Source organism: Tamandua tetradactyla, chromosome 6 (genome assembly GCF_023851605.1).
Source record: "Tamandua tetradactyla isolate mTamTet1 chromosome 6, mTamTet1.pri, whole genome shotgun sequence".
Lineage (NCBI taxonomy): Eukaryota > Metazoa > Chordata > Mammalia > Pilosa > Myrmecophagidae > Tamandua > Tamandua tetradactyla.
The window spans coordinates 3,173,225-3,200,823 of NC_135332.1; the positions used below are offsets into that span (position 1 = coordinate 3,173,225).

Genomic DNA, 27,599 nt, shown 5'->3' on the forward strand with positions numbered 1-27,599 from the left:
AAATAGGGGATTATCGCACTAAAAATAGAGGATTAGTGAGACCCTCTCCCAGACCCCCTTTTTCCTAGTTCCCAACATATTGTCAGTTAGACTTATACTACCCAGTAAAATATTAGAGGACACCTCTCCAGTTAAAAAGTTCCTTAATGAAACATCATGGCTCTGATCAATTATCGGACAATGAAGTGTCACTCAAATAAGACCCACCACACCAAAGAGCTTCCAGTTAGCTTAAAGAGTGCTTACTTTCATTCTTAAATATGAATAGACGTCCAACAATCAAGAGACATTTAAGGAAAACTTATGTCACTAAAAAAAGACTAAAACAAAAAGAAGAAGAAAGAGAAAATGGAAGGGGGTAAGGGGAAGGGAGGGAGTAAGGAAAGAAAGGGGAAGGGAAAGAAAGAGGAGGAAACGGAAGAGAAGGGAAATTTGGTGGTTTGAAGCTGTATGTACCCCAGAAGATGTTCTTAAATTTAATCCATTCCTGTGGGTGTGAGCCCATTTTAAGTAAGACCTTTTCATGAGGCTACTTCAGTTAAGCTGTGACCCACCTCAGTCAAGATGGCTCTTAATCTTATTCCTAGAGTCCTTTATAAATGTAATAAATTCAGACATTAGAGAAAGCCCCAGAAGCAAGAATGTGAAATCTAGAAGAGAGGAGAGAGACCAGGAGATACTGCTGTGTGCCTTGCCATGTGACAGAGAAGCCAGGATCACCAGCAGCCGGTCTTCAAGAGGAAAATATCATGCCTTGGTGGTGCCTTGATTCGGACATTTTCCTGGCCTCAAAGCCAGGAGCGAATAAATTCCCATTGTTTAAGCTGAACCATTTCATAATAGTTGCTTATGCTGTCTAGGAAACTAAAACAGGAAGGGAAAAGAAAGGGCTCAGGAACTAGAGATAATGCGTGTTGCAAACAAAAAATACTATAATATTCTCCTAGAGACTTTGAAATGAGGACAGGAAGCTATAAATAAAAGAAACATTTAAAAGAACAACAACAAAAAAAAACCTTGGGAATTATGATAGCAGAAATTAAAATTTCATTTGAAGAACTCTTAGAAAACTAGAGAGAGGGAAAAAATTAAAAAGACAAGAAAGTCTGTCCAAAATCTACATTATCAGCATTCTAGACAGTGAACAGAATAAACAAATGAAGGGAGGAAATCATCAAAGAAATAATACTAGAAAACTTCCCAGAACTCACAGACATGAGTCTAGGTTTAAAGCATCGGCTGAATGTCCAACACAATGAATGATAAAACACCCATTCCCACACTTGGCACATTACTATGACATTTCAATACATCAAGTGAAAAAAGGAAGAACCTAAAGTCTTTCAAGAAGAAAAAATAATTGTTTGCATACAAAAGAATTATAAAAGACTTCTCAACTGCAGCATTTAAAGCAGGAAGCCAATGGACCAGTGCCTGGGGAAAAATTACTTCCAACCTACCCAACCAAATGATTGCGTATGAAGGTAGAATACACATTTTCAACTAGCAAGACACAAAAAATTTCCATCTCATGCATTCTTTCGCCAGAAGCTACTGGAGGATATGTCCACCAAGAAGAGTGAGTACACATAATAAACAGGAAAACATAGGATCCAGGAAACACAAGATCCAAACAGGAGGGAGGCAAAGGGACTTCCTCCTCAGGATCATGGTTAAGAAAAAGTCTAAGTCATAGCTGTGGATTGTCTCAAAACTATTCTAGGTGGAAGCAGAGGGATAGAGAGCTCCAGAAGAGATATATTCAAGAACATGGATCTTACAAGGGACTAAAGAAACAAAAACTTATATTTGTTGAGTGCTTACTGTGTTCTAGACGTTGTCCTAAAGTCTTTTCATGTGTTATTTAGTTTAATCCTCACAACTGCATTAAGAGGGAATACTGCTTTTATCCCCATTTCCAGATAAGGGGAATAAGGCACAGAAAATTTGAATAATATTTTATTCAAACAGGTTCACACAACTAAAGTGGTATCTGTGAATTCACTGGAATTCCAGGGAAGCAAAACTTACAAAGAAAAAGCCCACTTCCAAGATAGAGAATCAAGCTTGACCAGTCTATCGCAGGAGAAGTAAGGTCTTCTACATTGGTACTGAAGCCCCCATTACCAAAAGCAGGGAGAAACAAATCCTGCCACCTCAGCAGCAGTGATCAATGGGATCCCTACCACAGCTGCAAAGAGATGTTCATCATTCCAACAGCAAAAAGGAATCTGATTTCTTAACACTGTGGTCACTGATATTTACAGCATGAATGTTGTATTAGTTTCCTAAATGTTGACAGAATGCAATATACCAGAAATGGAATGCCTTTTAAAAAGGGAATTTATTAAGGTACAAGGTTACATTTCTAAGGCCATAAAAATGTCCAAACTCAGGCATCCAGGGAAAGATACATTGACTCAAGAAATACCAGTTCATCTGGAACACCATTGTCAGCTGGGAAGGCATATGGCTAGTCCTTTGACTTCTGGTTTCAAACTCTTCCCCAGGGTATTTTCTTTCTGCTTCTCCAAACATCTCTGTCTGTATCAGCTCTGAGCTTTCTCTAAAATGTTTCCTCTTTTAAAGGATTCCAGTAAACTAATCAAGACCCACCTTGAATTGGAGAAGTTACATCTCCATCTAATCAAAGGTCACACCCACAATTGAGTGGATCTGTCTCCATGGAAACAATCTAATCAAAGGTTCCACCCTAAACTATAGGTCTGGCCCCTCAAGATTGGATCAGGATTAGAACATGGCGTTTCTGGGGTACATAATTAAGTTTCAAACTGGCACATATGTTTATAAATCAGACATTTATACCTTTGAGGATATTTTTACTGTGAATTACAATCTTTATCATATATAGCCTGTTGTACTTATTCTATAAGAATGTATTATAAAATGCATAGTAACATTTTATAAATATGTTCATATACATGTGCACATGCAAACATATACTCAAAAAAAAAAGATTGGAAAGAAATGCAATAAAAAATTACTTAATCTGGATGGTAATATTACTGGTAATATTTTCTATGTTTTCCAAATTCTCTGCAATAAGAATTTCTTTTAGTTAAAAAAAGTCACATTTTTAAACCCAAAACAAGGTAATAAAAGAGTAGACAGTGGGCATGATTAATGTTTGTATTCAAACTGGTACTCTTTAGGGTTTGTTGAGGATCAGAGGATTTCTCTAGATAAGATTGGAAGGACTTGGGAAAGAGGAGGAAAACCAGAGCCCAAGGACTACAGATATAAAATAGTCAAATGGCCAGTGGTAAGTTTCAGTAGGTATTCCATAAATGTCATAGAAATAGGCATAAAACATATATTGTTAATGAGTATATGGTACACAAATTAAATTGAAAATAAATTTAGCATACATAATTTGCAATTTAAGTTTTTTTTTGTTTTTTTTTTTTTGTCCACACATGGGCAATTTTCAGTAGGACTATAGCACTTTTTATCCATTTCTGGGTTGTTGGTTTTTTTTTTAGCTATTTCCGAAGAAAATTCCAGGAAACTGCTGCAGGAACATTATGGAGTCCCTATGCCACAGGTTATGGAAAACGGAGATTCAAACCAGACATATGCACGCCTCCAAGCTCAAGCACAGCTGCCTTTGCTAATGCTTCCCGGGTTGCAATAATGAAAGAAAAAGATTTATATAAATTTCTTGAAGAGCTCAAGAGTAAGAGCCACTTATCCTCCCACTGTTTTAAAAGAATTTATTTGTATATGACTGGTCAGAAATAAATCCTAGAGGCCAAATGCCTCTACTTCTAAGAGTAGAACCACAGCCTACTGTGGTTCTGAGTAACTGGTCTCTTGTCATACAGGTATCATTTGAAAGCAAATGTACATCTTACCTAAATCCTCAGATACCTGGATGAAGCCCAGAGTCTGTGGATAGGTGGGAAATGGGCATAGGAGAGTAGGGGATGGGAGGCCTGGCCACCAAGGGGAAGAAGAAACCAAGAAAAATAGGCATCACATATAGGTCTTTCTTTAACAGATTTATTGAGATATATTCGCTTACCCTATAATCATCAAAGTGTACAATCAGTGGTTCACAGTATCATCATATAGTTGTGCATTCATCACTATAATCAATTTTTGAACATTTTCATTACTCCAAAAAAATAAGAATAAAAAATAAAAGTATAAAAGAATACCTTAAGTTCCAGAGAATGACCAAATTATACACAATGAGCTCAGCATCTCATTAAATAAACTGTTAGAACTAAGGAATAGTTGTGGCTGCTATGGAGCTTACAGTTTAGGAGCTTAGATAACTAGCCTTCCCCTGATAACCTATTCTCTTGAATTCAATTCTCAGAGTTTGCACATTATAGTTAGTCCATATTACTGAGGCCTTTTAATGTTTGTCTCTTAACTTCTGCCTTGTTTCACTCAACATACTGTCCTCAAGGTCCATTCACGTAGTTGCTTGCCTTACATCTTCATCCCTTCTTGTAGCTGCTCAATATCCCATTGTATGTATACACCATGATTCACCCTTCCATTCATCAGTCAATATACCTTTAGGCCACCTCCATCCATGGTGAGTTGTAAGTACAGTTATGAGTAATCACCAGTGTGCAAATGTCCATTAGTGTTCCTGATTTCAGTTCTTCCAAGTATATGCCTAATAATGGGGTTGCAGGATCATATGGTACCTTATTCTTAGCCTTCTGTGGAACCACCTCACTGAACTCCAGACAGGCTGCATCATTCTGCTTTCCCACCAACAGTGAATACGTACATCCTCTCTCCACATTTTCCCCAGTACATGTATCTTTCTGCTTACTTTTTAAACAACTTTATTCACACATCATACAATTCATCCTGCCTAAACAATCAATAGTTCCCATAGTTATGATTTTACCACCATAATCTATATGAAGACATTTCTATTTCTTAGTTCTGAGGCCATAAAAATATCCAAATCAAGGCACTGTTAAGGCAGTGCTTTCTTCCTGGAGACTGGTTGCCTGTGATTCTCGAGTCTCGTCACAAGGCAAGGCACATGGTGGAGTCTGCTGGTCTCTCCGTTCACTTCCAAGTTTCATTGCGTTCAGCTTCTTGGTTCCATGGCTTTCTCTCTGTCTGAATTTCATTCTCTTATAAAGGACTCTAACAAGAGGATTAAGACCTACCCTGAGTGAGGTGGGTCGCATCTTAAGTTAAGATCTCACTGTTCAAAAGATCCTACTTACAGTGGGTCCACACCCAGAGGAAAGGATTAGCTTTAAGGAGATGACTTTCAATATAATCCCTTGGGCTGTTTTAGAGAAGTGTTGCTCTTAGGAAGTTCTTTTGCTTCCAATGGGGGGGGGGGGGGTAGTCTTCTCTAAATAAAACCAAGTTGGATTAAACTGGAAAATAATGAAGCCCTTTTGAAATTCTATTGTACATCAAGACTTATAAATAAAACTTTTATAGGGACTGACCAGAAATCTTAAAATTGAAGAAATATGGCAGTTCTTTCATCACATTTCTCACCTTGATAGTTTAGGGAGATGGGCTTCTGTGACTGAGCAGGTTTCTTTAGGAAATGATCGGTCATGCTTCGCCAGCCCTCACTGGTGAGAGTGAGTCATATATATGTCTTATATGTGAATTTCTTCTTATATTGTTTGTGATAACACTTTTGTTTTTACCTTTTTTTAGGATGTAATCCCCCCTCAGATAGCCCATATTCAAAAATACCCATCTTTCCATTGTTTCCTGATGTGGATGGAGTGGTGATGGGGAAGCCATTCAAAGACATGCAGAAATTAGAGATGCTAAGGAGAAAGGAGCCTCTGAATTTCTTTGAGAATTATTTTTTCCATAAAAGAGACTGGAAAACACAGGTGAGATTTGGATTATGTCACATCAATTAATTTAAACACTCAGTTGCTTTTTATAATATATTTTCAGTTATTTCAACTTGATTCCATAGCTGTTTGTCTAAATTTAAGCTCGAGTGTAAACATTTCACTTAATTTCAACAAATAGTTTGACTGAAAAAAAAATACTATTATAGGCTTGGGTTGGGGGGTGGAGAATATAAGAATAATAGCAATAGAAAGGACCTCAAATCCTCACTCTGGCTGCTCTCCCATCTACTCACCCACCCATCTACTGCCCCTTACTCCTTCAACCAGCTTTGAATCATGGCTGGGCCAGCCATCATGGGATGAGAAGACCAGGTCCATAATCCAGTGATGCAATTTTGTGATGAAGGGGACATCCTGCCCATGGACCAGACCCCCATTTATGGTCCCTGCTGCACTGCCGGCCCTCTTTCAAGTTCGGTTGCCTCTAATCTATCTGTGTCCTTCCTGAAAAAAATACCTTCGCCATCATGAGTTTTAAGATCTTAAGCAAGTGTGCTCAAGGTGCTGGCTGTTACATCAGGAGGTTTTAGCCTTACCTCAAGATTGTCCCAGTCGTCCTAGCCTGAGAAACAGGATCAGGATTTGCTGGACACCAGCTTGCCCTGTGGGATTCCAGAGACCCATGTATTGTTCACATCACTATGAAAACCCTAAAAGACCCCTGTGGGCCTAGAGTTCCAAAGTGTGTCACTGTCACCAATGACCTTAAGCTCAGACTTTGTCTTTATGAAGTCCCACCCACAGGCAAATATTTCTGACAAGATGGAAATAAGTGGACATTTATCTGCTTTTAAACTTATTTCCCAATGTTGAGCCACCCACCTGTTTATCAGTTTATTGTCAATCTCCCCAACTAGAATATACAATTCATGTAGGCAAGGACTTTGTTTCTTTCAATGAGATGCCCTATCATCTATCATTTGGAACAGAGCTTGGCCCATAGTAGACTCAATAAACAGTTTTTGGATGGAAGAAAATGATAATATGTATTATTTATTGAGAGTCCACAATGTGCTATATTGTCTGTAATTATCTCACCAGAGATAGTGTCAACAGCCTCCTAAATGGCTTCTTTGCTTCCATCCTTGTCCTCTTCAGTCTACTCTCAACACAAAAGTCAAAATGATTCAATTAAACCCCTCCAATGACTTTTTTAAAATTTTTATTAATAAAACTAATCAACATACAATGTGAACATTCTTTTTTTATCAAATAGTTGTATATTCATCATCATGATCATTTCTTAGAACATCTGCATCAATTCAGAAAAAGAAATAAAAAGAAAACAGAAAAAAATTCATACATACCTTACCCCTTACCCCTCCCTTTCATTGATCACTAGCATTTCAATCTAAGTTCCCCTATTATTTATTTATTTTTGATCCATATGTTTTACTCACCTATCCATAAGGTAGATAAAAGAAGCATCAGACACAAGGTTTTCACAACCACACAGTCATATTGCAAACACTACATCATTATACAATCATCTTTAAGAAACATGGCTACTGGAACACAGCTTTACATTTTCAGGCAGTTCCCTCCAGCCTCTCTGTCACACCTTAACTAAAAAGGTGATATCTATTTAATGTGTAAGAACAAACTCCAGGATAACCTCTCAACTCTGTTGGGAATCTCTCAGCCATTGAAACTTTATTTTGTCTCATTTCTCTGTTCCCCCTTTCTCGGTGGAGAAGGTTTTCTCAATCCCTTGGTGCTAAGTCCCAGCTCATTTTAGGATTTCTGTCCCCATTGCCAGGAAGGTCCACACCCCTGGGAGTCACGTCCCACACAGAGAGGGGGAGGGCAGTGAGTTTGCTTGTTGCGTTGGGTGAGAGAAAGAGGCCACATCTAAGCAACAAAAGAGGTTCTCTTGGGGGTGAGTCTTATGCCTAATTTTAAGTAGGCTTAGCCTATCCTTTGCAGGGTTAAGTTTCATATGAACAAACCCCAAGATTGGGGGCTTGGCTTATTGCTTTGGTTGTTCCCACTGGTTGTGAGAATATCAAGAATTCTCCACTTGGGGAAGTTGAATTTTCCCCCTTTCTCACCATTTCCCCAAGGGGACTTTGCAAATACTTTTTTATTCATTGTTCAAATCCTTCTCCCTCCAGGGACTTTTCATATCACTCAGAATAAAAGCCAAACTTTACAATAATTTACAAGGCCGTACACAATCTAAACCTGAGTCTTCCGATAATGGTAGTTACTAGTGGCTATTTAAATTTAAAGTAATTAAAATTAAATAAAATTATAAATTCAGCTCCTCTGTTGCACCAACCACATTTCAAATGCTCAATGGCCATATGTAGCTAATGGATGCCATATTGGACAGCAAAGAAATGTAGAACATTTCCATCATTGTGGAAAGTTCTATTGGACATCACTGATTGTAGACCTTCATTGCCTATCTAACAGTCTCATCTTCTGCTCACCCTCCAGTGTACTCTACTCCATCTATATGGCTTCCTTAATATTCCTCTTACACATCAGACATGCCTGATGGCCTTTAGCTTTCCTATTCCCTCTGCCTCAAATGCTATTGTCCCAATATCTGCATAGCTCTCTCCCTCATCTCTTTTAGGTCTTGACTCAATTGTCTCTTCAGGAGGCTCTCTATGATCACCCTATTTAAAGTTCAACACCCACATTGTGAATGTACTAAATGGCACTGAATTGTTCAGATCAAAATGGTTTATGTTATGTGAATTTCACTTGAGTAAATTATTATTTTAATTATCATCATATATACATATGCATATCTGCTGCATTTATTACATGTACTATATTTATAAAGGTACATATATACTAATCTAATATGCTATAAATAAGTATAACATGCTATACCTATTAAATTACATATCTATATTAATAATTATACCATATGTAAATATGTAATAGATTTAAAATAACACAGTGTCATGGTTAGGGACAGGTGTCAACTTGGCCAAGTTGTGGTACCTGTTCATCTGATTGGGCAAGCGCTGGCCTGTCTGTTGCAATGAGGACATTTCATAGGATTAGGTCATGATCACATCAGCTACATCCACAGCTGATTCCATTTGTAATCAGCCAAAGGGGAGTGTCTTCTGCAATTAGTGATGCTAAATCCAATCATGGGAAGCCTTTTAAGGAGGACTCAGAGGAGACAGGTTGCATTCCTGCTTTGGCTGGTGAGCCTCTCCTGTGGAGTTCGTCCAGGCCATCCATTCGAGTCATCGGCTTCGCAGCCTGCCCTGTGGATTTTGGACTCTGCGTTCCTACGGTCACGTGAGACACTTTCATAAATTTTATATTTGCAAGTGTTCCCTGTTGGTTCTGTTTCTCTAGAGAACCCTAACTAATACACACAGTATTATCTCTACTCTAATATACTAAAACATCTAATCCAGTATTCTACATATTTATAAATGTTAATTAGAAGCCAAGAAATGGAACATCCTAATTTCAGAATGAAAATGACTCAGCTAACATGACCCCTACCTAACTCACCTACATACTCCTCGTGTCCCACCCCACATACAGATTCCCTGTGACTACATAAAAACACTGGATGAAATTAAACAATGACATATTCTCAATACATGTATTCAAAAGAAAGGGAAATTCCAATGTTTCAGAAAGCAAGGGAGAACCTCAAACCAGAATGATAAACTCGTAAAATGACCCTAAGAGTGGCCAGGGGAGGGGTAGAAGCTGGATCACATGGATCCAGGCCCTGATGGCTAGGGTTTGGGTTTCTGATGATCATTCAGGATCAGGAGATATGGACCACTGAAGGTGAGGAACTGGAATAGAAATCTGTTCTAAAATAGAATTTGGAAGGGCTGCTTCTTAGTGAAAGGAGGAGTAAAATCTCTGTCAACAGGCCCAAGCTTGACTTGCCCAAAACTCTGAATGGAAAAGAAAGTAACCTGTGACATATTTAAAACTCAATAAGGTATCTGAATTTTTAATTTCCATGTTGGATAAAATCTCCAAGCAGTGAAATCACCCTAAAAACTGGTTTCAGACCAGAACTCTGCCAGATACAAACACAAGGACATCCAAATCTTTAGGTTCACACAACTCACACACATACAAAAAATCTCTTTTGAAGATGATGAGTTCACAAAAACTACAAGCCATACAAGGAAAGAATCTACCCTGAAGAAAAGTCAGTAGACAAAACACATAGGTGGAGTATTACCACAATAATGTGATAGAATAATCTGAAAGTGATGACAAAATAAATGTGTTTAAAATGATGTTTTTAAAAGGAATAGTAATCACAATAAGAAGGAAGTTATGTAGAATGGTAGGCAAAGGTTGATTTGAAAAGAACCAAATGGACTTTCTAAAGATGAAAAATATAGTGATTGAAGTTAAAAAAAAAAACTAGTTAAAAAACAAACTGTACACAGCTTGGAAAATAATTAGTGAGCTAGAAAACAAAGCTGAGGAATTTACCTAGAATGCAACACAGAGAGAAAAAAACTAAAGGAAAGATTAACAAATATGGAGAGTAGCGTAAACAGTTTCAACAAATATAAAAAGAGGTCTAGAAGGAAAGAATAGAGAGAGAGGAAGAGAGGCAGTATTCAAATAGATAATAGTTGAGAATTTTCCTAGATTGATGAAAGATATTCTTAGATTGAAGAACACTCTGGAGCAAGATATATATACAAATAAATCCAACTTGATTGAAACATTGCAGTGAAACTAAAGAGCCAATAACATTTTGACATGAGTTAATGCATGGTGAACAAAAGAAATAGAAAACATGGATTTGGGTCAAAAAAATTGTAATAATAATAATGACACAAAACAACAACCAGTTAGAAGATATAATAGATAAAATAACTCCATATATAATAATAAAAAAAAATCCAAAACCTAGAGATTACTTAGAAATGTGAAAATTTATATGTAAAGAAAATGTCAAGATGCCACTGCAGGACCCAGAAGAAAATATGAATAAAGGCATATGAATAAACTCAAGAATGTCTGACAATGCAAAGATGTTGTTCTTTCTTACTTGATCTATAAATTCAATGTGACTTTTAAAAATATACCCAAAGGACTTTTATAACTAAACATTCTAGTTCATAAAGAAAAATAAATAAGCAATAACAAACAGAATAAACTTAAGGAAAAATGTGATGAGGGCAGGGGATAGCATTATTAAATATTAAAGTATATTGATTAAGTACATTAAAAAGTCTCAATAGAGATTCCAAACAGAGTCAAGAGGTTATCCTGGAGGTTATTCTTATGCATTAAGTAGATATCACCCTGTTATCCAAGATGTAATGGAGAGGCTGGAGGGAACTGCCTGAAAATGTAGAGCTGTGTTCCAGTAGCCATGTTTCTTGATGATGATTGTATAATGATATAGCTTTCACAATGTGACTGTGTGATTGTGAAAACCTTGTGTCTGATGCTCCTTTTATCTACCTTGTCAATATATGAGAGGAACATATGGAATAAAAATAAATAATAGGGGGAACAAATGTTAAAATAGATTTAGTTTGAAATGCTAGTGATCAATGAAAGGGATCAGTAAGGGGTATGGCCTGTAAAAATTTTTTTTTCTGTTATATTTTTCTGTTGTCTTTTTATTTCTTTTTCTGAATTGATGCTAATGTTCTGGGAAATGATCATGATGATGAATATGCAACTATGTGGTGATATTGTTAATTGCTGAGTGTATGTGTTGGGAATGTTTGTTTCTTGTAATTTTTTTTAATTAATAAAATTTTTAAAAGATTGGGGAAAAAAGTCTCAATAACTAAAACAGTGTGGTATTGGCAAATTAACATGCAGATCAAATGAATAAAATAAAAATACTTATGTGATTTTAATTTAGGAAACCTACATTTTAAATCAATGGGGAAAAGATAGTTTTTTCTAAAAACAGAGTACTGGGTAGCGATCTGGGGGGAAAACGAGATCCATACCTCATACCTTACACATATTCCAATTGAGTCAAAGACATAAATATAAAAGGAAGAAAGGGAGAAGAGAAAGGAAAGAAAATAAACCTTAAAATGCTGGGAAAAAACTCTGGGAAGGCATACCTATAACACAAAAATTAGTTTTAAAATCAGAAAGCTACTTAATACTTCCAGGGAAATGGAGGAGAATAGAGAGAGGCTAAAGAGCTCAATTCTCTTCCAAAAGTGTGAGTAGAGTGGCAGAAACTGTCCAAAGCAACTGTTCTGGGGCTCCAGAGATCAGGGAAGTTTGTGCAACATCCAGGAAAGTACAGGATGAAGAGACTGAGCAACCACAGTTAGAGACCATAATTCTGTCTGTGACAACAGGCACCCATTTCCCACCCTCAAGGCAAGCAGCATCAGGCAGTCCTGCTTAGCAGGCTGCTGCCGAATGGGGACAGCCATGGGAGTCTTCCGCTCCAAGTTCAGAGGGAGACACAATCATGTACTGATTCAACTACTGCCTGGCAATTTTAGACCACTGAATCCCGCTTTTCTAGCCCATCCTGGTCAGGTGCTACCATGCCATTATTTCAACTACATCAAGGCAGAACTGGCAAAGGGCCTTTGCCTTCCTATAGGCAAGGGAAATAGACTGCCAATGAGCAGGCCAGGAAAGTGCAACCTTGGAAAGTGGAAAGTAAGAAAAAAAAAAAAAAAAAAGGCTTCCTGGACTCATTCCTGAACTTCTCCCCAGGGTCCGTTGGGTCTGGTCTGTGCCCCTACCTGGCCCTATTTTGGCTAGGAAATATTGACAAACCAATTGTCAAAGTAGAGCTTTAACACAAACCCAGTCAAAAACAAAATCCTAGACAGGAGAAAGAAACCTTCAGAATAAACCCATCAAGATAATCAGATGCCTGATATTGGCAAAAAAAAAAAAAAAAAAAAAAATGACAGGACACACTAAGATACAGGAAGATATGGTCCAGTCAGAGGAATATATGAAAAAATTAAGAAAAAAAATTGGAACTAATCAAAATTTCCTAAATCAATTCAAGGAGATGGCTAAAGAGATAAAGGATATTAAGAAGACAGTAGGCGAGCATAATGAAGAAGTTGAAAGCATGCAAAGAAAAATAACAGAACAGGAATGAAAGGCACAATTGATGACAAATGCACTTAGAGATGCACAACAGAAGAATTGAACAGGCAGAAAAAGGGATGAGTGAGCTAGAAGACAGAGCATTCTAATTCAAAAGACAAAAGAACAACTAGGAAAAGAATGGAAAAATTTGAGCAAGGTTTCAGGAAAATGACTGACAACACAAAGCACACTAACATATGCAACATAGGTATCCTAGAAGGAGAGAAAGAAGGGGAAAGGGGCAGAAAGAATATTTGAGGAAATAGTGGCCAAAATTTCCCAACTCTTATAAAAGACATAAATATGCATACCTACGAAATACAGTGTACTCCAAACAGAATAAATCCAAATAGACCCACTCCAAGATGCACACTAATCAAACTGTCAAGCTCCAAAGATAAAATTATAAGGATATTATTTTAATTACTTAAAAATCAAAAATCTCTTCATGGCCAAAATAAATATCATATTTATAACCCATAACACAAAGAGCTAATCTCCAAACTACATCAAAGATTTTTTAATTGGTTAGAAAAAGACTTACAACTCATAGAAAAATGGACAAAGGATATGAGCCGACAGCTCTAAGAAACATATGAAAAAATATTCAACCTTACTCTTCATGAAAGATATAAATCAAACCACCCTTAGATATTATTCTTTCCATATTAGATGGCTCAGTATCAAAAAGCTTAAAAACACATGAGTGTGCTCATAAATTGCAGATAGGAGTATAAATTGGTTCACTGTCTGTGGAGCAAATTTGGCAATATATACCAAAATGACAGACTAAATGTTCTTTGACCTAAGAAGTCCACTCCTAGGAAGCCACCTAGGATATACATTTATCCTTGCATATACCCAAATGCCATTAGTATAGGACAATTCATTAAAGGGTTATTATACTAGCAAATGATTGGGAAAACACTGAAAACCACTAATAGGGACCAGTTCATTAAGTTATGTTTCATCCATACAATGAAATATTCTGTACCCATTTTAATGATTGAAGAAACTCTTTGATGATGTGGAAAGATCTTCAAATGGAAAATCAAGATACAAATCAGTATGTACAGTATTCTACCATTTGTGTAAACAGGAGGAAAAATTAAATATGCCTATATATGTGTGTTTTTTTCTTGTAAAATACCTCTCTAAGGAAACCTAGGAAAATTATATTAGTTGCCTTTACAAAGGGAAACTAGGATGTTGGAGAAAGAAGTGGCAGGGAAATCACAGTTTATACTCATCATACTTTTTAAATTTTGAACCATGTGCATGCATTACCTACTCAAAAATATTAATCAAAAATATAATAGTGTTTGCTTCAGCAGCACATATACTAAAATTGAAACGACACAGAGAAGATTAGCATGGCCCCTGTGCAAGGATGACATGCAAATTTGTGAAACATTCCATATTTTTTAAAGAAAGGAAAAATATATATAATAATTACTAATTTGGGGAATATTAGACAAGAGGAACTAAAAAACTAGATCATGATAACATGGAAGATGGCAGGGGAGCGGGTGCACTGGAAAAATAATTAAAGCTTTCCAAGTTTATTTTTATTGTTTGGGCTGAGGCTTTTGATATTGGTTAAATCTATAATTTGCTACATTAATTATAAGTGTTAATAATGTGAGGATAATTACTAAAAACTAAAATGAATAGTTGCCAAACCAAAGAGAAAAAAAGATGAAGAGAGAAAACATGGAAAAATAGAAAATGCAAACAAGACGGTTGTAAAAATCCAAATAAATCAATAATCACTATAAAGAGTAAAAACAGGGATACAAAGAGAGGAGATCTTTAGAGGGTGCCAAGATGGTGGCTTAGCGAGGTGTGGGATTTAATTCGTCCTCCAGAGCAGCTACTAAATAGCCAGGAACAGTACAGAATAACTGCTGGGGCCACATCAGTGACTGGACTCACAGCATACCCCAGTCTGGACCAGCTGGACCAGCTGTGAACTCTCCCAGAACCATGAGTGCCTGCCCCAAACTGCAACGGCCGGTGCATCTCCCCCACAGGCTGCTTCCCAGAGGGGAAAGGAAAGGGACTTTACTAGCAGCAGGGGCTGAGTACAACTAAGCTCCAATTGTGGAATTAATTCACAAATTCTGACTACTAAAATTAGGCCCACATCTCGGCTGAACCTCGTCAAAGCAAAGGTTGCTGATTTTTGCCCCAGTGCTGAGGGGGCAGGGCTGACAGAAAAAGGAAAAAGAAAAAAAAAGAAACAGAGGTTTTTTTAGATCAGATAGCACATAATACTTGAAAGGGTCTGGGCCCTGAAGGAAAGGAGGGTCATATAGGATCTGAAAGTACACAAAGCAACATACTAACTTATGCTCTTGATTGGCAAACCCGAGGAATGGGGGTCCTGCTCTGAAAAGAATTTTTCTCTTTCTTTTTTGTGGCTGTTTCTACAAAAGCTGGACTGCCTTTGGATACAGCAGCAGGGCTTCTCGGGCTGCTACTGCCCCAGGCATCAGCAGAAACAAGATTGTTTGAGAGTTTGTCTGGAGCCTGTGTCATCCCCAGGAGAGGGGTGGGGCCCAACTCAGGTGGATTCCCTCCCTCAAGGAATTTAGACCCCAGGGTTTGGAAAATTGAAGCCATTAAAACCAGCCTACAACCTCTCCTCTGTCTCCACCACGCCCCCAGCAGGGATAGTCTGCTGAAGTTAAAGGTACTACATCACCTAATGCTGGTGGGACCCACAGGCAGAAAAGCACCACATACTGGGCAGGATAGGAAAAACACAGAGTCCAGAGACTTCATAGGAAAGTCTTTCAACCTGCTGGGTCTTACCCTCAGGGAAAACTGATGCAGGTGACTCTTTCCTCCTGACAGGAGGCCAGTTTGGTCTGGGAAAATCTGACTGGTGTCTATAATACCTAAGTAGGCCCTCCTAAGGCAGGGGTGGGGGGGTGGGGAGGCACCATACAGGCAAGGCAAGAAACAAGAAAACAAGAACTGAAAAATTCGGATCTGTTAAACAAAACCTAAGCTAGAGGTCTAGAATAAGCTGAACTGAATGTCAAAGAACAGATAGACAACAAAGTCATCCAGCAAGAAAATAACTAATTAAGGTAATTACATGCCTAGATGCCAGCAAAAAATAATGACTCACACTAGGAAAATAGAAGATATGGCCCAGTCAAATGAACAAACCAAAAATTCAAATGAGATACAGGAGTTAAAACAGTTAATTCAGATTGTTCTGAATTTTGATGAGGAAAACCTCATCAAAAACCAACCCAATGAATTGAAGGAGGAAATAAAGAAGGCAAGGAATGAACAAAAAGAAGAAATCGAAAGTCTGAGAACACAAATTACAGCACTTATGGAAATGAAAGGCACAGTAGAAGAGATGAAAAAAATGAAAACCTACAATGTCAGATTTCAAGAGGCAAGAAGATACGATTAGTGAACTGGAGGTCAGAATATCTGAAATCCAACAAGCAAAAGAAAATATAGGGAAAAGAATGGGAAAATATGAGCAGGGACTCAGGGAATTTAATGACAACATAAAGCGGATGAATATACGTGTTGTGGTATCCCAGAAGAAGAAGAGAAGGGAAAAGGAGGAGAAAAACTAATGGAGGAAATTATCACTGAAAATTTCCCAACTCTTATGAAAGACTTAAAATTACAGATCCAAGAAGTGCAGCATACCCCAAACAGAATAGATCCAAATAGACGTTCTCCAAGATACATACTAATCAGAATGTTAGATGTCAAACAGAAAGAGAGAATCTTGAAAGCAGCAAGAGAAAAGCAATCCATCACCTACAAGGGAAACCCAATAAGACTATGAATAGATTTCTCAGCAGAAACCATGGAGGTGAGAAGACAGTGGGATGATATATTTAAATTACTAAAAGAGAAAAACTGCCAATCAAGAATTCTATATCCAGCAAAATTGTCCTTCAAAAATGAGGGGGAAATTAAAACATTTTCAGACAAAAAATCACTGAGAGAATTTGTGACCAAGTGACCAGCTCTGCAAGAAATATTAAAGGGAGCACTAGAGGTAGATACAAAAAGACAGGAGAGAGAGGTGTGGAGAACAGTGTAGAAAGGAAGACTATCAGTAAAGGTAAAAAGAAGAAAAATTACAAAAATCCAAAAGGCAAAATGATAGAAGAAAGTATTACCTGTTCAGTAATAACACTAAATGTTAATAGATTAAACACCCCAATCAAAAGACATAGACTGGCAGAATGGATTTAAAAACAGGACCCATCTATATGCAATCTATAGGAAACACATCTTAGACCCAAGGATAAACATAGGTTGAAAGTGAAACATTGGGAAAAGATATTTCATGCAAATAACAATCAGAAATGAGCAGGATTAACTATACTAATATCCAACAAATTAGACTTCAAATATAAAACAGTTAAAAGAGACAAAGAAGGACACTATGAATTAATAAAAGGAACAATTCAACAAGAAGACATAATCATAAATATTTATGCACCAAGCCAGAATGCTCCAAAATACATGAGGCAAACAATGAAAAGAGAAATAGACACATCTACCATACTAAATGGAGACTTCAATTCCACACTCTCATCAATGGACAGAACATCTAGACAGAGGATCAATAAAGAAATAGAGAATTTGAATAATACAATAAATGAGCTAGACTTAACAGACATTTATAGAACATTACACCCCACAACAGCAGGATACACCTTTTTCTCATGTGCTCATGGATTATTTTCAAGGATAGACCATATGCTCGGTCCACAAAGCAAGTCCCAATAAATTTAAAAAGATTGAAGTCATACAAAATACTTTCTCAGATAATAAAGGAATGAAGTTGGAAACCAATAATAGGCAAAGTACCAGAAAATTCACAAATATATGGAGGCTCAACAATAAACAACCAGTGGGTCAAGGAAGAAATTACAAGAGAAATCAGTAAATATCTTGAGGCAAATGAAAATGCAACATATCAAAATGTATGGGATGCAGCAAAGGCAGTGCTAAGAGGGAAATCTATTGTCCTAAATGTCTATATCAAAAAAGAAGAAAGGACAAAAATCAAGGAATTAACTGTCCACTTGGAAGAACTAAAGAAAGAAGAGCAAACTAACCCCAAAGCAAGCAAAAGGAAAGAAATAATGATTAGAGCAGAAATAAATGAAATTGAGCACATGAAAACAATTGAGAAAACCAACCAAACCAGAAGTTGTTTCTATGAGAAAATCAATGATTGATGACCCCTTAGCAAGGTTGACAAAAAGAATAAGAGAGAGGATGCAAATAAATAAAATCAGAAATGGAAAAGGAGACATAACCACTGATCCCGCAGATATAAAGGAAATAATGAGCGAATACTATGAACAACTTTATGCTAATAAACTCAAAAAGGTAGATGAAATGGACAACTTTCTAGAAAGGCAAGAACAACCAACACTGACTTGAGAAGAAATAGACAACCTCAACAAACCAATCACAAGTGAAGAAACTGAATCAGTCATTAAGGAGCTCCCCAAAAAGAAAAGTCTAGGACCAGACGGTTTCCCATGTGAATTCTACCAAACATTCCAGAAAGAATTAGTACCAATCCTGCTCAAACTGTTCAAAAAAATTGAAGAGGGAAAGTTACCTAACTCATTCTACAAAGCCAACATCACCCTCACACCAAAGCCAGACAAAGATATTGCAAAAAAAAAAGAAAACTACAGACCAATCTCTCTAATGAATATAGATGCAAACATCCTCAACAAAATTCTAGCAAACCAAATCCAGCAGCACATTAAAAGAACTGTACACCATGACCAAGTAGGATTCTTCCCAGGTATGCCAGGATGGTTTAACATAAGAAAATGAATTAATGTAATACACCATATCAACAAATCAAAGCAGAAAAAACACATGATCATCTTGATTGATGCAGAAAAAGCATTTGACAAAATTCAACATCCTTTCCTGTTGAAAACACTTCAAAGGATTAGAATAGAAGGGAACTTCCTCAACATGATAAAGTGAGTATATGAAAAACCCACAGTTAACATCATCCTCAATGGGGAAAAACTGAAAACTTTCCCCTGAAGATCAGGAACAAGACAAGGATGTCCGCTACTCCACTGTTATTCGACATTGTGTTGGAAGTTCTAGCCAGAGCAATTAGACAAGAAAAAGAAATACAAGGCATCAGAATTGGAAAGGAAGAAGTAAAACTCTCACTGTTTGCAGATGATATGATACTATATGTGGAATACCCCAAAAAATCCACAGCAAACTACTAGTGCTAATAAGTACAGCAAATTGGCAGGTTACAAGATCAACACTCAAAAATTTGTAGTGTTTCTGTACACTAGTAATAGACAATCTGAGGGGGAAATCAAGAAAAAAATTCCATTTACAATTGCAACCAAAAGAGTAAAATATTTAGGAATAAATTTAACTAAAGAGACAAAAAATCTATACAAAGAAAACTACAAGAAATTGTTACAAGAAATCACAGAAGACCTAAATAAATGGAAGGGCATACCGTGTTCGTGGATTGGAAAACTAAATATAGTTAAGATGTCAATTCTACCTAAATTGATTTACAGATTCAATGATATATCAGTTAAAATCCCCAAAACTTACTTTTCAGAAATAGAAAAACCAATAACCAAATTCATCTGGAAAGGCAGAGTGCCCCAAATAGCTAAAAGTATCCTGAGAAAGAAAAATGAAGTTGGAGGTCTCACACTACCTGACTTTAAGGCATACTGTGAATCTACAGTGGTCAAAACAGCATGGGACTGACATAAAGATAGATATACTGACCAATGGAATAGAATAGAGTGTTCAGCTATAGACCCTCTCATTTATGGACAATAGAGCATTGATAAGGCAGTCAAACAATCCCACCTGGGACAGAACAGTCTCTTCAATAAATGGTGCCTAGAGAACTGGATATCCATATGTAAAAGAATGAAAGAGGATCCATATCTCATTCTCTATACAAAAATTAACTCAAAATGGATCAAAGACCTAAATATTAGATCGAAGACCATAAAACTGTTAGAAAACTGAAGAAAATGAGGGAAATATCTTATAAATCTTATAATAGGAGGTGGTTTCCTAGACCTTAAACCCAAAGCATGAGCACTGAAGAAAGAAAGAAAGAAATAGGAACTCTCAAAATTAAACACTTTTGTGCATCAAAGAACTTTGTCAAGAAAGTAAAAAGGCAGCCTACACAATGGGAGACAATATTTGGAAACAATATATCAGATAAAGTCCTAGTATCCAGAATATATAAAGAGATTGTTCAACTCAACAACAAAAAGACAGACAACCCAATTACAAAAAGGGCAAAAGACTTGAACAGACACTTCTCAGAAGAGGAAATACAAATGGCCAAAAGGCACATGAAAAGATGCTCAACTTTCCTGGCTATTAGGGAAATGCAAATCAAAACCACAATAAGATATCATCTCACACCTACCAGAATAACCATTATCAATAAAACAGAAAACAACAAGTACTGGAGAGGATGTGGAGAAAGAGGCACACTTATCCACTATTGGTGAGAATGTCAAATGGGACAACAGCTGTGGAAGGAGGTTTGGCGGTTCCTCAGGAAACTAAGTATGCAATTGCCATATGGCCTGGCAATAACATTGCTAGGTATCTACTCAGAGGACATGAGGGCAAGGACACAAATGGACATTTGCACACCAATGTTTATAGCAGCATTATTTACAATTGTGAAGAAATGGAAACAGCCAAAATGTCCATCAATAAACAAGTGGCTAAACAAGCTGTGCTTACTATGGAATATTATGTGCTTACTATGGAATATTATGCAGCTGTAAGACAGAATAAAGTTATGAAGTATGTAACAACATGGATGGACCTTAAGGACATTATGCTGAGTGAGATTAGCCAGAAACAAAAGAACAAATACTGTATGGTCTCACTGATATGAACTGACATTAGTGAATAAACTTGGAGAATTTCATTGGTAACAGAGACCATCAGGAGATAGAAATAGGGTAATATATTGGGTAATTGGAGCTGAAGGGATACAGATTGTGCAACAGGACTGATTGTAAAAACTCAAAAATGGATAGCACAATACTACCTAACTGTAATACAATTTTGTTAAAACAATACAATTTTGCTGAATGTGAGAATGATAGAGGGAGGAGGCCTGGGGGCACAAATGAAATCAGAAAGAAAGATAGACGATAAAGACTGAGACAGTATAATCTAGGAATGCCTAGAGTGTATAATGATAGTGACTAAATGTACAAATTTAAATATGTTTTTGCATGAGGAAAAACAAAGGAATGTCATTACTGCAGGGTGTTGAAAATAGACGGTAATTAATATTTTAAAATTTTACCTTATGTGTGAGACTAAAGCAAAAAATGTTTATTTGGTACAAAATTTATATTTTGACTAGTGCAGTTATATATATAATATATATATATATATATAATATAACTTATGTGGATATCTTAACTGAACACCATAAGTACATAGAACTTTGAGTAGGGCATAAGATTTTGTAGGTGTGTCCAGAGTGATGCCCCAATAAATCCCAGAATGATTTCAACAGTGAGTAAAAAAGTATTTGCAAAGTCCCGTTGAGGGAATGGTGAGATAGGGGGAAAATTCAACTTCCTCAAGTGGAGAATTCTTTATATTCTCACATGCAGTGGGGACAACCAAAACAATAGGCTGAGTCCCCAATCTTGGGGTTTGTTCATGTGAAGCTTGACCCCACAAAGGATAGGTCAAGCCCACTTAAAATTAGGCCTAAAAGTCACCCCCAAGGGAACCTCTTTCATTGCTTAGATGTGGCCTCTCTCTCCAGCCAACACAACAAGCAAACTCACCGCCCTCCCCTTGTCTACGTGGGACATGACTCCCAGGGCTGTGGACCTTCCTGGCAACGTGGGACAGAAATCCTAGAATGAGCTGAAACCCAGCATCAAGGGATTGAGAAAACCTTCTAACCAAAAGGGGAAAAAGTGAAATGAGACAAAATAAAGTGTCAATGGCTGAGAGATTCCAAACAGAATCAAGAGGTTATCCTGGAGGTTATTCTTATGCATTAAATAGATACTACCTTGTTAGTTAAGATGTAATGGAGAGGCTGGAGAAAACTGCTTGAAAATGTAGAGCTGTGTTCCAGTAGCCATGTTTCTTAAAGATGATTGTGTAATGATATAGCTTTCACAATGTGACTGTGTGATTGTGAAAACCTTGTGTTTGATGCTCCTTTTACCTACTTTATCAACAGACAAGTAAAACATACAGCATAAAAATAAATAATAGGGGAAACAAATGTTAAAATAAATTTAGTAGTTTAAAATGCTAGTGATCAGTGAAAGGGAAGGGTAAGGGGTATGATATGTATGAGTTTTTTTCTGTTGTCTTTTTATTTCTTTTTCTGAATTGATGCAAATGTTCTAAGAAATAATCATGATGATGAATATGCAACTATGTGATGATATTGTGAATTACTGATTATATATGTAGAATGGAATAATCATTTGTTAAGAATGTTTGAGTTTGTTATATTTTTTAAAAAATTAAAAATTAATTAAAAAACAAGGAAACAAAAAAGATAATCTTTTTTCAAGTAAAACATAAGAAAGAATTCTGAAATTGATTTTTTTTTAATTTCAGATATATGTCATTTAAAGAACATACATCTAAACCATGATACAGAAAGCTTGAAAGTTAAGGGACAAAAAGAGATATACCAAGCAAATACAAATCAAAATAAGCTGGGATAGATGTTGTAGTATCAGGGGGGAACTAAATTCTATGGAAGAGCTAACTAAGGATAAAGCAACCATTTAATGATTTTTAAAAATCACCAAGAAGATGCAGCTATCCTGAACCTGTATGCACTCAATAAATTGATAAATAATATAATAATTAAGAGAATTATAAGGATTGTCCTTAGACTTCTTCAGATATTATATGTAAAAAAAAAAAGTAAGGATAGTTGCTAAATGAATAGGCAAATACATAATCACACTAGGAGATTTTATCATGCATCTCAAAAAACTGATTAAGCAGACTTAAAAAAAAAGGCAACTGATTCCTCTTATGAGAAATTTAATTATTAAGGAAAAGAGAAGTAGAACTATACTATATTTTATTGTAGAATTAGAGTCTAGAAAAAGTTGGTTCAGGGTGTGGGAGAATTCAGTACATTCGTAGCCAGAAGGAAGAACCCTTAGAGCAGTGGTTCTCAATCTTGGCTGCACAACAGAATCATCTAGGGGGAGCTTTTAAATATCCCCAAAGCCAGGTCACAGCCCTAACTGCAATTAAATCAAATCTCTGCAGATAGAATCAGGCCTTGGTATTTGTTCCAATAATTGTTTCAGCCAAGGTTGAAAAGCACATATCAAGAGAAAGAAATTGAAGATGTAGGAAAGGGGCAGAATTGGCTACACACTTGGCAGGGCCCAGTGCAAAGTGAAAATGCAAGACACCTTGTTCAAAAATAAGGAATTTCATGGCAACAACAGAGCATTAAAACAAGCCAGGCGTCCTTCTAAGCACAGGGCTCTGAGTAACTGCACAGGTAACACAACCATGAAGCAGGTTCTGGAGAAGGGGAGAAATTGAAGGGATAAGGCAGGAGATGAATAAAGAATATAGCCTTGGAAATCTAGAGAAATTCACATATAAGAGGAAAGGAGGAAAAACTGGGTTAAAAGACAGAGAAATCCTAAGGTAGAAAGAAAAATTAAGAGAATTCATATTAGACACCCTTGAAGAGATAAGATCATCAGCTGAGGGAGTCTGAAAGTCTGTTTTCCAGCAGAAAACCAGAAGCTCTACTTTCCCAGTCCACTATGAGGACTATAATAAAGTTAGCAGGAAATGAGGACAAGAAACGTCACCAGCACTGAAGACCTAAATGAGATCGGGTGATATACGTTTTCAAAGAAAGCAGTCAGCATATTATGTGATTTCCACCAGCATTGTTCAGCAGCCTAAGAACAGGGAAACAGATGGCTAGTTCCTCATGAGAAGCTTAGAAGGTTATGGCCTGTGGAAGGCCCATTAAGTGGATTGTGATGGAGTGGGAAGTTTGTCAGGATGGAGCTGGCTACTCTATACCCTCCATATCTATTCCACAGTTAAACCACTTTCTAGCCTGTACTTCTTTTATAAGTAGTCTTCATAAATTAACGATAATTTACTATGTGCCCACTTGCTTATACATGGCATTATGCTAAGTGCTCCAAAACAACAGATAAATGGGTTAGTAATAACTTTATAAATAATATAGTCTTTCATAATAAAATATACTTCTATTTATTATGTCCTTGCAATATGATTCAAACTAAAATGTATCACTAACCTTCTTTTTAAAATATGTATAAAGGCAGCATATATGAAGCCTGTCGACCCTGTCTCAGGTTATCCAAATGACATCTTCGCCATTGACCATATGCTCAAGAAAAAGCAGAATTGGACTGTGACTGAGGCAGCTGCTCTTAAACAACACGTGAGTAATCATTGTTGAATGCTTTCCCAGAAATCACTGACAAAAATACTTTTCATTTCAATACTGCGCCCTAAAACCAGGAGAACTTTTCTGCTCTATGTCATTAAAGTAAGACAGGATTATTCTCATTTTTACCCATTGTAATGACAACGTTTCTTATTCTAAAGTCAAATGGATTTAAATGTTAACTATTAATACCCAGCATCATTTCTGAGACTGTTATTTATTTCTGCTGGAAGTAGCAACTAGTTAAGGTAGTAAACCAACAGTACAATAGTAGTATACACAGAGAATCATGAGGAGCAAAAGCATCTTTATTATAGCAGCTAAAAGAATAATAGTGGCTTAAGTGATTCTTGGGTGCCAGGCACTGTGCTAAGTGCTCTACAGGCGTTAATTCTTTTAATTACCACAATAACCCTTTGAGGTAGGCACTGTTACCATTCTTTATCATTTTATAGATGTGCACAGAGAAGCTGAATGACTTGGCCAAAGGTATTTAGCTAGTCAGTATATTACAGCCAGGAGTATAAACTTGGGCAGTTTGGGTATAGAATACACACTTTTACAATTCTATGCTGCCAGTCGACTGTTACACCCTGACTTCTTAGCAACTTTTGCACCCCTACAGAGACAGATTGGGGTGTATTTATTTTATTCCACCACTCTCCTGCCTTTGGCATGAGTGATCAGGCTCTGCTTGACACTTTCTACTTCCTTGGGGTCCATGATACTGCATCTTTACTTTTTCTTGTGGCTCCTGGTCCTTTTCTTCTTCTTCTCTTTCCTGAATTTTCATCCCTTAAGAATTTTATATTTCCTAGTTTTTAGCCTCATCCTACTGCTCTTCTCATTATACACACTCATCATTCATTTGTTGAGTAAATGTTTATCCCGTGTTAACAAAGTTCTGGGTTTTGGAGATACCACAGTGTAAAATACAGTTGTTACCCTCAGTATTCTTTGAATGAGAAAGAAGCAGACTTTATTAGTTGTTAATACTGCTGGAATGCAATACACCAGAAATGGAATGGCTTTTATAAAGGGAATTTATTCTGTTACAAGTTTATAATTCTAAGGCCATGAAAATGTCCACATTAAGGCACCAACAAGAGGTTACCTTCACTCAAGAAAGGCTGATGCTGTCCTGAACACCTCTTTCAGCTGGGAAGGCACATGACTGGAATCTACTGGTCCTTGTTCCCAGTTTGCTGTTTCCAGCTTCTGATGCCAATGCTTTCCTCTGTAAGCATCTTTGGGCTTTCACTTAGTTCCTCCAGGACACAACCCTGGATTCTGGCTTGCTTAGCATCTCATAAGAAGGTACACAGTGATGTCTGCTAGGTTCTGCCCATGTTTAGGCATCTGCTCTCTCTGAAAGCACTCCAAGCATTTCCAAATGTCTCTGTCAGCTCTGACAACTATTCTCCAAGCATCTGTGTCTCGGGTTTCTCAAAAATGTTTTCCCTTTTAAAGAATGCTAGTAAATTAATCAAGACCCACCTTAAATGGATGGAGTCATATCTCCAATTAATCAAAAGTCACACCCACAATTGGGCATGCCACATCTCCATGCATGTTCTAGTTTGCTAGCTGCCAGAATGCAATATGCCAGAAACAGAATGGCTTTTAAAAAGGGGAATTTAATAAGTTGCTAGTTTATAGTTCTAATGCTGAGAAAATGTCCCAATTGAAACAAGTCTATAGAAATGCCCAATCAAAGACATCCAGAGAAAGATACCTTGGTTCAAGAAGGCCAATGAAGTTCAGGGTTTCTCTCTCAAGTGAGAAGGCACATGGCAAACACAGTCAGTTTCTCTCTCAGCTGGAAGTGCACATGGCCAGCACAGCAGTCATCTACTAACTTTCTCTCCTGGCTTTCTGCTTCATGAAGCTGCCCGGGAGACATTTTCCTTCTTCATCTCCAGGGATCGCTGGCTGTGGACTCTCTGCTTCGTGATACTGCAGCATTCTCTGCTCTGTCTGAATCTCTCATTTTCCAAAATGTTTCCTCTTTTATAGGACTCCAGTACACCACTCAAGACCCACCCAAATGGGTGGAGACACATCTCCCCTAATCCAGTTTAACAACCACTCTTGATTGGGTTACACCTCCAGGGAGATGATCTAATTAAAGATTCAAACATACAGTATTGAATAGAGATTATTCTGCCATTACAAAATGGGATTTTGATTAAAACATGGCTTTTTTGGGTCCATACATTCTTTCAAACCAGCACAGTGCACATAACCTAATCAAAAGTTTCCACCCTACAGCACTGAATCAGGACTAAAGAACATGGCTTTTCTGGGGTACACAACAGCTTCAAACCAGCACATTCCACCCTCTGGACCCCCAAAACACATGTTCCTTCCTTAAACAAAATATATTCATTCCATCACAATATCATAAAGCCTTAAACCATTTCAATAATACAAATACCATACAAAGTAAAAAAGAATACAAAAACTCATCAAAGTCAGGTTCAGGTATGGTCTGTTCTAAGGCAAAATTTTCCTCTGGCTGTGGGCTTGTAAAACTCAGAACAAGTTATCTGCTGCCAACATACAAAGGAGGGACAGTCATAGAATATATGTTTCCATTTCCACAGGGAGAACTTGGAAGGAACACAGGGGTCAAAGGCCCCAAATAGTTCCTAAAACCAGCATGGCAAATTCTATTAGATTTCAAAGTCTGAGAGTAGTAAGTCTGAGAGTCATTTATCCTCAGGGCTTTAGAAAGTGGCAGTACCACCTTTTCCAAGGGCCTACACAGTGGCTTTGCTTTCTCCAAATGCTGGAGTGTTGGTTGCATGACTGGGCCCATTGGGGGGGACCATCTTTCTCTAAGTCCCACCCTTTCCAAGGTTCAAAGCAGCACTCAAGATATCTCTCCCATCTCTGAGGCCCCTGATCAACCCCTCCAGAACAATGGGATGGCAGTCAGGCTCCCTCCAATCGCAGGGTTATACACTCTACCCTCTCCAAAGCCCAGGGTAGGAAAACTCTTCCTGAGCATTGAGGCAGAAAGCCCACCTCTGCCCTCAGGGCAAACTCACCCTCTCCAAGTACATGGGTGGGTCTGCTCTCCTGGCCCGAGGTTTCTTGGCTTCAGACCCTAGCTTCCATGGTCTCTT

At 37.3% G+C, this 27,599-nt stretch overlaps 1 protein-coding gene and 1 non-coding gene across 10 annotated transcripts in view; both read left to right on the forward strand.

The window, feature by feature from the left end:
- Nucleotides 1-27,599, forward strand: part of EFCAB3 (EF-hand calcium binding domain 3) — a 104,212-nt gene that overhangs the window by 68,724 nt on the left and 7,889 nt on the right. For all 9 annotated transcript variants that reach the window (XM_077163473.1, XM_077163468.1, XM_077163469.1 and 6 more), the window contains 3 exons: nt 3,504-3,697; nt 5,680-5,864; nt 24,340-24,462. In XM_077163473.1, coding sequence (XP_077019588.1) covers nt 3,504-3,697; nt 5,680-5,864; nt 24,340-24,462 — 502 coding nt within the window. The remainder of the gene's footprint in view (nt 1-3,503; nt 3,698-5,679; nt 5,865-24,339; nt 24,463-27,599) is intronic.
- LOC143689130 (U6 spliceosomal RNA) lies at nt 14,275-14,381 on the forward strand. Its single transcript, XR_013178597.1, has one exon. It is a non-coding gene; the product is annotated as a U6 spliceosomal RNA (small nuclear RNA).